Raw genomic sequence first — 15145 nt, forward strand, 5'->3', positions numbered from 1 at the left:
CAGGGAAAAGCCTTCTTGAAGGCCTGCAAGTCCCTGTGCATTTCCGTCTCCTCTCTGGTCCCAATTACTGCTCCCCCCACCCCAACCCCACTCTGCTCCAGCCACACTGGCCTGTGCAGTTCTTTCAACACACAGAGCTCCCCCCAGCCTCCACCCCTTGCTTGTGCTGTTTCCTCTGCCTAGAATGCTGTTCCCTCAGGTATCAGCGTGCTCACTCCCTCGCTGCCTTGGACTCTTGGCTCAAATGTCATCTGATCAGACAGGTCTTTTTTTTTTTTTTAACATGTTTATTGGAGTATAATTGCTTTATAAAGTTGTGTTAGTTTCTGCTGTATAACAAAGTGAATCAGCTATACGTATACATATATCCCCATATCTCCTCCCTCTTGCGTCTCCCTCCCACCCTCCCTATCCCACCCCTCTAGGTGGTCACAAAGCACCGAGCTGATCTCCCTATGCTATGCAGCTGCTTCCCACTAGCTATCTATTTTATACAGCCAACATTATTCTCAAGGGTGAAAAACTGGAACCATTTCCACTAAGATCAGGAACAAGACAAGGCTGCCCACTCTCACCACTATTATTCAATATAGTTTTGAAAGTTTTAGCCACGGCAATCAGAGAAGAAAAAGAAATAAAAGGAATCCAAATCGGAAAAGAAGAAGTAAAACTGTCACTGTTTGCAGATGACATGATACTATACACAGAGAATCCTAAAGATGCTACCATAAAACTACTAGAGCTAATCAATGAATGTGGTAAAGTAGCAGGATACAAAATTAAGGCACAGAAATCTCTGGCATTCCTATACACTAATGATGAAAAATCTGAAAGAGAAATTAAGGAAACACTCCCATTTACCATTGCAACAAAAAGAATAAAATACCGAGGAATAAACCTACCTAAGGAAACAAAAGACCTGTATGCAGAAAACTATAAGACACTGATGAAAGAAATTAAAGATGATACAAACAGATGGAGAGATATACCATGTTCTTGGATTGGAAGAATCAACATTGTGAAAATGACTCTACTACCCAAAGCAATCTACAGATTCAATGCAATCCCTATCAAACTACCAAAGGCCATTTTTAACTATTTACAAATAACAAAACTCTCACTATCCTCCTCTTACCTTGTTTCACTTTATTCATAGCATTTGAGATTACCTATAGATTACATCTAGATATCTTTCTCCGTTTTTCTGTCTCTCCCCTCAACTAGAGTTTAAGCTCCATGAGGCAGAAACTTTGTTCTGTTCAGTATTAAATTTCCAGTGCCTTAGAACAGTCCTACTCAAATAATCATTTTAAAATTGAAATCAGAATTATTTATTTAATATTTTTCTTTATTTCATATTTTTTAAGCTTAAGCTTTATCCTAAACAATAATATCGTGAAACCAAGGGTATGATGTGCCAGGTATATTTTTTCTAATAAATACTAAATATAGAACTATCAATATTAAAGGTGTTAGCCCCAAATATCCCTTCAAACCATCTTGCTACCACTGAGGATATACATCCCCAGCTTTGAGAAATACAGTATCATCCAACAGCAACACATACCAGTGGCAACATGTACTAGTGACATCAATGGCAGTACATAAAAAGCAGTGAATTTGACATGGAAATAAAATTTGTTTATTCTTATAATGTTTCTTAGTCTCACAGCATAAAACAGTAAAACCGGAGTCATGAGGCCTGGCTCCCAGCCCTATATCTGCCACAAACCAGCTGTGTAACCTTAGGCAAGACACTTAAGCTCTCTGGGCCCCAATGTCCTCATCTCTGTAATAAGGACTTGGGATGATTCCTAAACTCACTGGCAGCTCTCACTGTCTTTGACTCTACCAACAACCACAAAGTTGCAGGAAAGAATCCTAAAGCAATTAGGTTTATTATACCTACTTAATGTTTAATCATCATGAAAAGGAAAAATAGAATAATTTCCACAAAGCTCGATGACTTTGAGAAGCACAAAGTAAATATTTTATAAAATAAAATAATATTTTGGATACAGTAATACTGTGGCCATAAATCTTTTCTGTAACCCCATGACCCTCCTAGTGTAGGCAGCTGGATACCAAACCTCCATGGCCTCAAGAAAGGGTTATCCAGGATCCAGGCAGAACTAAAATTAAGAAGTGGAAATTCTTGGTCAAGACCAGGATGCTCTTTTTTTGTTTTTTCCTTTTTTCTTAAGCAGAAGCTAGTATGTAGAAGGAATGATTGAATTAGAAAAACAACCCTCTGCAATCCTCAGAAATAAAATAATTTTTTCAGGAAAGGATCAGAACTGGGTACTAAGCCCATTATATTCAAGTTTTGGGGAACGAAGATATCTGCTAGATGTCAAATTATCATTCTACAAATTATCTACCAACTGCAAAGGGAAACTTGTATTTTCAAAGAAAGGTCACTATTGACATTTTTGGTGGCCACCATTTTTTAAAAGTGGTCAAACTTACAGTAACAGTGTATCAAGGTGACATGTGTTTCTAACTGTGGTACACTGTGAAGCGCTCAGCACCTCTGCTATAGTCTTCTTCCCAAAAACATTTCACTGGCATCTAATCAAGCCTTTAGAAGTAAGTTCCAGTTCACAGGAAATATGGGAATAAATGACAAGTTCAAGAATCCCACAAGGAAACTATCGAACACCACCAGAATGAAGGACATTCTACAGAACAACTGACAGGTCTCTTCAAAAAGTCAATGTCCAGAGGGGGAGAAAATGGAGGTAGCAATCCAGACTGAAAAAGGCCAAGGAAAGACATGAGCAAATACAGTGTGGTGAACTTTGAGTAGATCTCGGTTTGAAATATAAATAGCTATTAAAGGCAAGTTGAACAACTGGGGAAATTTGAAGCTGGACTAAGTATTATCTGCTATTACAGAGTTGTTTTAACTTTCTCGAGTACAGTGATAATGGTGTTGGCGTTGTGCTTTTAGGAGAAATGTGCCAGAGAGTTTAGGAGTGAAGTGACATGATATGGGCAACTCATAATCAGACAGCAAAATGTTAATCAGAGGTTGAATGCAGGTATTGAGTATACAGATGGAATAGTCTTTCAATTTTCCTCCATGTTGAAAATCTCGTAATAAAAATTTGGACAAAAAACACAAGATTCACATGTATGAAAAAATTATTTGGAAGAAGAAATCAAGAAAAACTGCTTGTCATATTCCTCTGTCCCCATGGGAAGCAGCAAGAGGCAGAGGGGAGATAAATAAGTTAGAGACAGGAAGGAGGAAGTGTGTAACCTGTCCCCTAGTGAAATATGGGGGCTGGGGAACCGGAGAACCTCTAGTCAAGTTTGGAGATTCAAGAAAAGAGGAACCCCTTTTGGTGGGGGTGGACCTGAAAAGGCGGCCAAGAAGACAATCTCAAGCCTATAATGGAAGAAATGAGAGACCATTTCTGGTCTCTCTCTCCAGAGAGAGCCCGGGCCAGTATTCCAGCATTTCCTGTGTCCCCAAAGCTTCACTGATACCCTTACAGAGAGGTGTGTGAAAGTGGCGGACCCTGGCTAGGAACACAGGATGTACAGCTGAGAACTACACCACCTGATAGCCGAGGACAAGTGGGACAACACAGCAGCTACCAACATGGAGAAATGACCACCAGTGGCCACAGAATGTCCCCTTCCGTGCAGTGGCACTTCAGCATCCCTAAGCCCACACTCCACCTGAGGAAATGAAGATGAGAGTGAGAGAACCGGACCTGATGGGACAAACATGAAACGTTCTGTGATTGCCCATAGTTTTTAAGATTACACAGAATGGTAGGAGGTTAGATTTCCACTACATCGTGCAAAAAGGGCAAAAAATAGACATTTAATTCATATATAGAAAAATAAAGTCACATATCTTACAGTCTGTGTCTGAGATAAGTGCCTGCCCCACTCTCCATCCTATCCTAGACATTTTAATATTCCTTCACCCACTGCCATAGCATCACAGGAGAACCAAGATATAGGGTGAGGGATACATTATGCATATAAATATACATCTGAAATGACCTTGCAGTTGTCCACACTCATAACTACATGGAATGTAACACAGAAATTGTTTACAGCCTATGGAATGTGTGTGGCTTTTAAATATGAATAAATAAAAATTTATTCAAATAAAATTAAAAAGCCATGCTGTGAAGTCTGACTCAAAAGAGTTGGGAAGCAGATCAGCTGTTGATCTGCTTCTTGAAAAACCCACACCATTCCAGGAAAAGAGAGCTAGGCAGGGCTGCCTCTCTTTTCTGGAGCTGGGATGTCAAAGGTAGCCCTGCCAGGGTATATGCTACATGCAAATTAATAGTAAACAGAATTATTGGGAATGTAACTAAATAAGAAATATCTTCTGTTTATAACTGAGAGGCAATATTTTCTTAAGATGACCATAAATTTGAAAACATATCCAGGATTATTTAGCATTGACCATATAGACACAATATTTCATATGTTAATAATAGATTGTGGTTTCACAGTGAAGAAAAAAAGACTATCATTACATGCCATAATAATAAAGGACATCATCAGAAATGCATGGCAGACTCTTTTAGTGAGTGTGTCATTGTTTTGAAAAATGGCTATGTTACAGGATGGTAGATATTAAAGCTCGAGGAGACCCTCAGATGTCTTTTGGTCCCTTACTGCTAATTCTGGTCTTTACACAATTTTCTTTTACAGATGATCCAGGAATTAAGTGCGGGAAAATCACGGCTTACTCTACTGAAGTCTTGCCGGAACTACTGAAGATGACAACCATGATTGTAAATAGGAATACCACCTCATTCCCAACATTCTCCCCTCCCACTCCACTCCCGCCCTGAACTTGAGTCCCCTTCCTTCCTTCCACTGATACAGTTAGGGCTGAGGTGACATCTCTGCCTTCAACTCAGGATATTAATCTCTTACTGAAGACTTGGTGAGTTAGAATGGACCACACACTCTCTCTCTCATTCTCTCTCTCTCTCTCTCACTCTGTCTGTCCTCAGACCACTAAAGCTCCTAGGTGATCACAGAACAAGCCAATGTAATTCTATTTGTGTTGATGTCTTGATAAAAACAAAGATCTTCCACCACCACTTGCCTGCCAAAAGCCTTGGCTTCTCTGGAAATGCAGCATCTTGGTCTGTGATTATAATAACACAAGTGACAATCAATTGCATAAGGAAGAATTTATTTTCTCCAGAATGCTCTTTTCATCTTTTTCTTTTGGAAGTTTTTAACTTTTTATTTTATATACAAAGAGCTAACATTGTTTCTGTGTAAGGTGGATGTCCTGGATGACCCATTCAAGGAAGCTGTAAATACAATAAGTCCCCTACACACAAACCTTCAAGTTGCAAACTCTCAAAGATGCGAACATGCATTCCATCAACGTCAGGCGTGAGTGAAACTGCAGCTTGCCCTCCGTCTCTTATTGCTGATGATCCTTCAGCTCTACCATCTCCCACCTCCTCTCCCTCCTCCAATCAGTAACCCTTCTTGCCTGTTCACTCGATTCCAGTCCCTGTATGCCAGCTGTTGTACTGTACTTTTCAGTTACTGTACGATTAAAAATGTTTTCTTTATTGTTTGTTTGTTTTGTATGTATTATTTGTGTGAAAAGTATTATAAACCTATTACAGTACGGTACTATATAGCTGATTGTGTTTGTTGGGTACCTAGGTTAACTTTGTTGGACTTACGAACAAAATGGACTTACGAACGTGCTCTTGGAAAGGAACTCATTAGTATGCAGGGGACTTACTGTATATCAAAAATTAAAGCCTATTTTTGTTAAATTATTTTAGCATTTGCAATCCCCCCTTGAAAAAAGGAAGCACATCAGAACAGAAGGCTCCATGAGCTCATATTTCTAGACTTAAGCTGATGTTATTGAGGGAAGAGGGAGGGGCTCTCTTCCCCATCCCACCCCTGCCTGCTCTTTCTGCCCCTTCCCTACAAAAGTCTACATACCAAATCAATCAACAGATAAAACAGAGTCTTCATAAACCCCAAAACAATTCAAACAGATGAATTGTTCAAAGGACAGTAAAGTTAAGAATTTGCAATTATTCGCACATAGTATCTTTAAGGACTCAAAGGCTTAAAATAAGCATATGATTCAGCAACTTTATATTCATAATACATACCCATAAAATATAACACATTAAAATTACAATTTTTTTCTATAAATTCAACTAATAAACCTTAAATATACACTGTATGCATTTGGGACATTTTTCTGCAATTCTGAATCAGTATAAATTCAGACAGGACTCTCCCCATACTCTTTTCCTTAGTGATATATTACTAAAACATAAATCTGAACAATAACTGCCTCAGAGAATTAGTTCAACGAGCCAGGCATGAAACTAAGCACTGATTTAATTCTTATAATCACTTAAGAGATGGGTATTATTGCATCTACCAGAGAGGAACCTACGGTTTACAGAGTTTAAAATTTTGCCTAAAATTATAGTTAGCAGGTGGGAGACATGAGATTTGAACCCAAACTTGTCTGATTCATAAGTCTCCAATATTACATTTCTATACACTCGTAGGTTTGAAGACTTAAGAGTTAACAACTTACAAACATGAAGGATGTGCAGTGTTCAAACAGGCTGTCTTCTGAATTACCACGTGACAGTTCCACTGATTTAGAGCTAAATTTATTCCCCGAGTCATTCAGTATTCTTGCTCAAAATAAAGTAGGATAAAGTCAGAGCATATGTTACAATTTAAGCCAAGTTATTATCTGTCGTCTTCACAAATTCTGAAAAGCTGGTCCACCAAAATCAGATGCTAGGAATGAGGAGGAAGAAAACCAAAATAGGGAGGGAAGAATGTAAAATTAGGATGCACAGAGATGCGGAAAGACAAAATGGCAGGGAAAAAAGTGAAAGGTAAAAAAAGAGAAATGAAGGGTGAAAAGAAGAAGAAAAGTAGCAGACTTTACAGTTTGGGAAGTCTTTTTTAAAGTGCGTGATGATCTGTGTAAGGAAGTCAAAGTGAGTTCACCACAGGATTTATGGAGGACCAAAGAGAGGGTAGCAAGTTCTGACTTTTAAATACAAAATCTAATTTCTTAAGGGACCCTTTACCTTTTTGTGAAACTAGTAGCGTGGGAAGTCCCTAAACAATACAGCTGCACTTTCTACATTACAGGCAAACCTGGGTTCTTCCATGAATCACACTGGGCTTATGGGATACCCACGTAAGAGAGGGAATTTTAAAAGTTCAAGGTCAGTGTACTCCGAAAGCTAATGGGAAAAACGCTGCTACTTCTGCTTCCTGTTTTGCCTGATCGAGCCAGTTCCTGAAAGTTCTGGGCCCATTTTCAATATGCTGCAAAGAATATGCACGTTCTGCCCTCACAGAGGCATAACCCAAATGGTGACCCTACAAGAAGAGACTTCAGAAAGTAGATCTTCACCTCACGAATATAAGGGTAAAGGTTTATATAATATCTCCAAAGGACAAGAAAAGCACACTTGGGTTAACTCTTCTTTTGATTAATTTCCACTTTGTCAAATTACTCAATAACTCTTTCAACTGAATGTCTTTTATGAAATTTCCAAGGACTTGATTGTTATTGACAAATTTTGTTCTCTATTAAGAGAATGCTAAAATATACTGAAGCCGGGGAGGGCAGTTAAAAAAACAAAACAAAAACCCTATATTCTCTGATACTCTTTTGTAAGAATAAAATAAGAGAACAAACAAAGCCTATTACTTACTTTTAAAAAAAGTTAATCACTAAACTCTTCAAAATTTCTTTTTATTAATGACTTTCTGATTCCAGAAAGTTAAAATAGTACTGTTGGTCTCTCTGAAAATGTCACGCAAATATCTTTATTACATATATATCTGAAAGAGAGAGTATTTCACATCAAGTTAAAAATAAAAAAGAATTTCAAAGAGATTAAAGAGCATGTAAAAAAAAACACAAACAAAGTAAAACTAGTGAAAAAAATATTAAAATGTATGTTTACAACCTCAGGGATGGAAAGACTTCCTCAGCAAAATGCAAAACTTAGAAAAGATGGACAGGTTTCCTTCTATAAAAAAAGTAAATCTTCCTGTTTGCCGAAAGACACTATTTTAAAAAGTCAAAAGATTAGAAGAAAATATGAGCAATGTATATAACCAATAAAAGATTAGTACATATAATTTATAAGGTAAGTCAACAAATAAAAATAAACATTTCTTTCTATTCTTCACATGACAAAAATGCTTAACCTTATTAGTAATCAGAATAACACTGTAAGTGAATTGGCAAAACTAAAAAAGTTTGATAATATCTGATATGGGTGAAAGCATAAAACGATGCCCTCATCTACTGTTGGTGGGAGTGTAAATTGATAAAGCATTCCTGCAAGGTAATCTACCAACATTTAAAATCAACATTTAAAATATACAAACCTTTTCTCTCAGCAATTCATTTCCAAATGTCTGTCTTTATAAGTAAGGTATTATTTTTATTTACTAAATGCCAGTAACTTTCCAAAGTGCTTCACATACATGAACTCTGTTTATCTTATAACAAGCTTCTGAGGTGGGTACAGTTACTGCCCCATTACAGATGGAAATACTGGGGCAAGAGAGGATGAGAAATTTGCTCAAAGTCACATACTTGTAATGGGCGGAGCCAGGATTCAGACCGAGGTAGCCTGACACCAGAGTACTCAGAAATACTATGGAATAGAATTCAGAAAAGAATTGATTCAGAAAGATCTACAAGGCAAACAGTTACCTTTAAAAAGATGCAGAACAAGATTGGTATTATAATGTCTTTATGCAAACAAAAATGAATATATTTGATTATCTACATAATGAATGGAGCTATATATCTTATTATTGACATAATATATGCACTGGGGATGGTTAAAGAAGGTTACCCCTAGGAGTGGAAATGGTAGTGGGAAAGGAAGATGAAGAGGAACTTTCCCTTTTAGCTCTATGTATTTCTAAAGTGCTTGAAATTTTGAAAAATGAGAACGCATTCCTGTGTTACTGTTATAATACTTAAATGTTATTTGTCTTTTTAAAAAAACGGTTGGGGGGGAAGGATCATACGGAAAACAGTCTGTCCTTACAGAAGTTTCTATAACTGTGTTTCTGGCTTTCAGTCACATTTTTCCCTCTTTTAAAAGTTGATCCAAATATCTGCTAAAGTCAACCTCCTAAATTTTCCAGAATTATTTTCAGCTCACATAAAAGGCTTTAACCTTCAACCTCTTTAGCTTTGGTCCCACTATGTTTATGACTATTTTTAAAGAACCAAATTTTTGGTTGCTGTTGAAAGACATTTAGAAGATCATTTATATAAGAGGAGAAACTTAAACTGGGGACATTGAATCTGGAGTTAAAACCTGGCTCTGTGTTCTCAGGCAGTGTAGTTTTTTGGTCAATTATGAGTTGGAGATGCCTACTGCTCAATTAGCAGGAATGAAGACATATGAGCGGTTTATGTCAAGGACAGGAGGCTGCAGAGGAAATCTGCAGGCCATCAAACCTGAATAAGGGAAAAGGCTTCCTATTCCAGTTCCTCCTGCGGGACCTCTTCAGGTCACTTTTATATTTACTCCAGAAGGACAAAGGATGCATCGGTACTTACAGAATAAATATCGTATGTGGACTTCCATCAGGAAATGCAAGTAACAGAAAGCTGATGGTCACAGCTATTCTTCACCAGTGTGATGACTGCCAATCCCCCTCCGCCCTTTTGATTCCCTTATTTTTTTTTTCCAACCCTGTTCATTATCAATGCCATCAGGCGGGGCTCCCAATGTGGATCACTTTCAGAAGACTTGGCAGCCCCTGTGCCCCTAGATGCTTCCATTTCCTCTTTATGTGCACTTCTACATTTTCAACGAAGAAAGGGAGCCAGGAAGCAATGTGAGAACTAAACATAAGACTTGGTTACAACAAAAATGAGAGCATTCAAAGGCTTGATTGCCTGTTCCTTTGGCAATAGAGCTGCTCTGGAAAGGTCCTTGAGCCCTACTTCAGTGAAAATTAAAATAAATCACAGGCATTCTTCAAAGAAAAGGGATAAAATTATACATTTACCTACAGGGTATCGATACAGGCATAGATTTAGATAGATGTGTTATATAGTTCATGCACCCATACTAAACACGCATATGAATAATCCCTATACAGATGGCCAAACGCTAACAGAGGAGCTTTATTCAGGACTCTGCAATTATGATAACTAGATATTCAACCAAAAGCCAAAAGGATGGTGTTAAGGCACAGAAACGAGCATGGAGAAATGGAATAGGATAAATTCTACCTCTTGACATCTTTATTGAAACAGGGCTGGTAGTCTATTGGACACTCGCAACAAGAGGCTTAAAACATATCAAATGATAATGAAACATAATTTCTAGGTTAACACCAAGATGAGAGCCACCATCTGGCACTTCTGCCAGCCTCAAAGCTGGACAAAGACACATATTACGAGGCCACACATTTGGAGGGAGAGGCAGAAATTGAAGAGGCTCACGTGCAAAATGGAAAGTCAAAATGAATCCTCCAAACTTCAACAACAATAACAGTTTAAAACAGTGTGTGAAAACCCACACATCCTAAGACAAAACCTGGACAAAATGACCTCCTGTCTATGACCATTACTTATCTGGAATAATTTCTTTTAAGTTTAGAAGCTTAGAAAAGCTCCAATATCTCTCTTTAACCATTCATATACAAGCTGCCCTCCAAACATTAACTGTTTTCCAATTAACAACCTAAAGTGGATGGAGTTGAAAACTCTCTGTGATCATTCATTCCATCAATTAATATTTATCAACTGCCAACTTTGGCCTTGGCACTGGGTTAGTAATGATGAACAAGACCAATATGAACTCTGGAGTTCACAGTCTGGCCTCTATGTTCTAGATTGCACCATCAGGATTTGGTTATAGTGAACTGACAGAACAGATGAAAAAAAATCCTATGAAGCTTACAGTCACATAGACCCATCTCCAAAGAACACAGCACAGCTCACTGCTGTATTCTAAGATCTAGGTTTAACTCCCTGATTTGGAATTTAGGGATCACCTTCCCATGGAAAGCAATGCCACCAATGATGTTTGGATTCTAGGGTTGATCCATAAATCTTGAGTTGCCCTGCATGCAGCTGCAGTGTGATTTTAAGAGATTTCTGGTTTGTGTTACCCTGGGAATCAGTTGAATCAATAGTATTAAACCGTAATCTATAATCCCAACGCTGCTACCATGGATTGAAACAGTGGAGGCTGAAGTGCGCAATGCTGGGGATGCAAAAAGCTGGAAACACCTATGAGTGGGCTGGCTGCCGTCCTTCAGTCTCAATCTGTCCCCAGGACAAGGGAATACGCATGGCGGTAGAATCTCCCCAAAGGTGCTTAGGAGGGCAAGAATTACATTTGGAATAGCTCATTTGCACGTCAGCCATTGGCCTCTTACACAGAACCAAGGCACTGGTTCTGGCCAAGGATATGCACATTTCATACCGTTGTTACTCAGAAATCACAAGTGACATGTTTTCTGGTTATTTCAGGAAGTATAATAGTGTTTTTACACATTCTCCCCTTTTAAAAATGTATGTTTTTTCAACAGCTAATAGCATTTAAAGTACATTAAGTTACATTAATTTGCTGATTGAAGTATAGTTGATTGAAGAATAGTTGATGTTTCAAGTGTACAGCAAAGTGATTCAGTTTTACATCTATATATGTATATATGTGTGTGATATATATATATATATCTTTTTCAGATTCTTTTCCATTATAGGTTATTACAGGATACTGAATATAGTCCCCTATGCTATACAAGAGGTCCTTTTAACTTACATTAATTGTTAAACACCACTTTTTAGGTAGTTTCATTACATGAGCCTCGTCTTCTCTTCTAGGTCCCCTAAATTACAGCTCAGCATTTGACCAATAAAACAAGAACCTCAACTCAGGCCCATTTTGTCCAAACCATGGCACAGTTAGACGTGTAGCTAAAAATAGAGAAAAAAGCTATTCTAAACAAGAACCTGAGTCTCTGAGACAAAATTTTAAAAATAATTTTATTTATGTCTAAAAATAAGGGAGTAAAACATATGCTCTAGTAGTTTCTGCCTGAAGAAAGTCATTTACTGGATCTGTGACAAGGTTAAGTAAAATCTTTCTTACCAATCATTAATGATACCCTTAGGTTATACCCGGAAAATGTAGGTGCTTCAGCAGTGGTCACCCCAAATTATCTAAATAAAAGACTTTGTCAGCCTTAGTGACAGAGTCACTATATGAAATACAATCTTCTCTGAAACAAAACGTCTGCCTTTTATTCTCCTCCAGCACTGCACTACAGAGAGTGAGTTCACATTTACAGATCATTCTTCTGTTGTTTTCTTAACACAAAGTGGGGGTGGGGAGTGACTCCCAAATATTGCTCCTAGGGTTCCCAAAGCCTTTCTGAGCTCCCAGTAGGACCTGAACATACCCTTTCTCTGAAGAGCCCACAAGATGAAAGTTTCCAAGTCAACCCTCAAGACAGGAAAGTGACAGAGCTAGAATCTGGCTCTGTCCAGTAAACACTCTGCTCGGGGACATCCACCCCAAGTGCCTCTAAGGAAAGAAAGCATCTGATCAGGATGAAGAGAACAAAATCCCATGGGAGGAGGCTAACATATAGAGAGGAGAAGCCTAGGCCAGACCTGGGCACCAGCCAAACACGGGGACCCAGAAAGGTCTTTGAAGCCATGGGTGGGTTTGGTTTGAAATGCCTCTCCCACATCTTGTCATGCTTGGAAAGAGACCTGGGAACCCATGTTTATCCCACAGAAAGGTGATTCTCTGAGAATGCTTGGGAAAAAGCAGCATCCCTTGGAAACCATCAGAAATGCCCATTTCCAGGCCGACCGCAGACCTATTAAATCAGAAACTCTCAGGGTAGCCCAGAAATCTGTGTTTTCACAAGCTCTCCATGAGTTTCTGAGGCAAAGTCAAGTTTGCAAACCACCACCATAGGATTAATTAAAATCACTGCAGTACAGTCCCTCTCCCAAGCCTTATTCATAATTGGAGAATGAGAGGTCTTCCCTCCTTCAAAAGAAATGTCAAGGATCAACAGGCCAAACAGGGAGTCAGGAGAAGGTTTAGGTGTTTTTTTAAGGCTTAATTTACCACGGCTCCTCCTCATTCATTTCAGGTTTGGGAATCTTGGTCATGGGCACCAACAAAGGCAGAGGAAAAAGCATCAGAAATGGATCTGATTCACCCCAGAGCCCAGTGTACATTGGACAATTTACTGCTACTTAAAGATCACTTTCAAGTAAGCAAGTGACATTAATGGTAATTATAATGAACCGTACAGATCAAGAAAGCCCACCTGACTGTCTCCCCAACACAATTAAGAAAGACACCACTAAACCTTCCTCACAGATTTCCCAAGTGAGTGGCTATTCATAAGAGACCACGCAGAATTTAACGATAACATATGAGTCAATACATACGCTTAAATTTCAGAGCAAATGCTTTTTAATCACTGAAACTCTTGGCTACTTATATCACAAGAACATTTAAATACGTTTCCCCTGTCCCCCAAAATGAATTTTCAATCCTCTAAAAGAGACCAATGTTCTACTGAGAGGCAACAGAGACCCTAATTTTTAATCGAGCACTAGGAACTTTTCCACTAAAATAAAAAGCCACTCATTCACAAAGCATCAATGTACCTCCAAAGGCTGTTATTTTGCTTCCCAACACTTTAAATTTCAAAATGAGACTCTGAAAAAGCAGCAGCAACACAAAAAGCACACCATGGAAATTCTAGAAGTCAAATGTACAACAGAAAGGACCTTTCTACACAAAATACATGTGTCCATAACTAGCCTACTGCCACCCAGCCTGGCCTGCCTTTCTGAAACAAAAGTAAAACTCGGGTACTATTTTTTTATATCATTATTAGGCACTTGAAACTCAAGAAACCAGTTCTGTGTCTTCTGGGATAACTGTCCTCATTGGAAAATGAGTAGTGCTGAATAATCAACATGATTTTGCTCTGTCTTGATTTGTAGTATCATAGCCTTGTTCCCATTTTTTCAGCCTTCACCCCTAGTCATCGTAAATCTAGCTGCTTCCTTCTTTAGTGGTAATTAGCATTAGTCACAAGCCAAAAATGATTCCACATAAGAAGTAAAATAAACACAACCCTTCTTACCTTTCATGCCAAACTTGGAGTGTCTTGCCAACTTCAGCAGAAACAGCATTACCAGCAGACAAAATCCTACTACAGATGCAATTACCACCACAGCATAGACCTAGAGAAAGGAAGGGAGGGCAGTTATGGTCTTGATAATTAGTTTCTTAAATCCAGGTGATGCTGATTTTGATGGAGATGGTCAATATTTATTGAATACTTACTACCTGCTTTTCTAAGAGCTTTATGGATATCAATTAATCTTTAACAACCCTAGGAAGATTTATGCAGGTCCTATTATTATCCCTATCTCTACAAATGAGAAAAGAGAAGTTAAAGCTTATAAAAATGGGGACCCAATTGATATTATACAGATTAACATATACTAATACATCCTATATTATTATATAATGTATAGATAATAGATATTTTATCTCTCCCCATCCATCTATCTACCTATGTACCTACCTACCTACCTATCTGGAGAGAGAAGTGAGAGAGAGAGTATATAAAACATGAATGACAAAATACTAATAATTTTTGAAGCTGCCGAAAGATATAATGGGGTTCATTCATGATTTTCTCTACCACTGTACATGTTTGAAAACTGTCCATGATAAATTTTTTTTTTTTTTAAGTTGACTACTGTTGCTCTTAGAAGTCAGGGTGCCCTAGAGCAGTGAGTAGGTCTGCAAGGGAGCAGGAAGGCACTTGTGGGTGAGCACAGCCTGTGAAAGCTCATGAGGCTGTAGACTTATGACATGTGAACTTTTCTGTATGTATGAGAAAGATCAATACAAAGTTGTTTTTTTAACTTAAAGGTGTAGCTGCAAGTTGTGAATCATACAAGGAGAGAGAGTAGATGTAGATCTTTGTGAATCCTGTCACAGCCCCAAGCTGGGGATCACAGGGCACAAGTGCATAATGCTAAGTACACACTAACAATTTAGAAACAAAGATCGACACAGGACTATGCATC

General features: G+C 38.3%; 1 protein-coding gene across 12 annotated transcripts in view; it reads right to left on the bottom strand.

Moving 5' to 3' along the window:
• Positions 1-15145, bottom strand: part of NTRK2 (neurotrophic receptor tyrosine kinase 2) — a 384042-nt gene that overhangs the window by 271500 nt on the left and 97397 nt on the right. For all 12 annotated transcript variants that reach the window (XM_049711806.1, XM_012538905.3, XM_049711808.1 and 9 more), the window contains one exon: positions 14188-14287. In XM_049711806.1, the coding sequence (XP_049567763.1) occupies positions 14188-14287 (100 nt within the window). The remainder of the gene's footprint in view (positions 1-14187; positions 14288-15145) is intronic.

This window comes from Orcinus orca, chromosome 6, assembly GCF_937001465.1.
Source record: "Orcinus orca chromosome 6, mOrcOrc1.1, whole genome shotgun sequence".
NCBI classification, from domain to species: Eukaryota; Metazoa; Chordata; class Mammalia; order Artiodactyla; family Delphinidae; genus Orcinus; species Orcinus orca.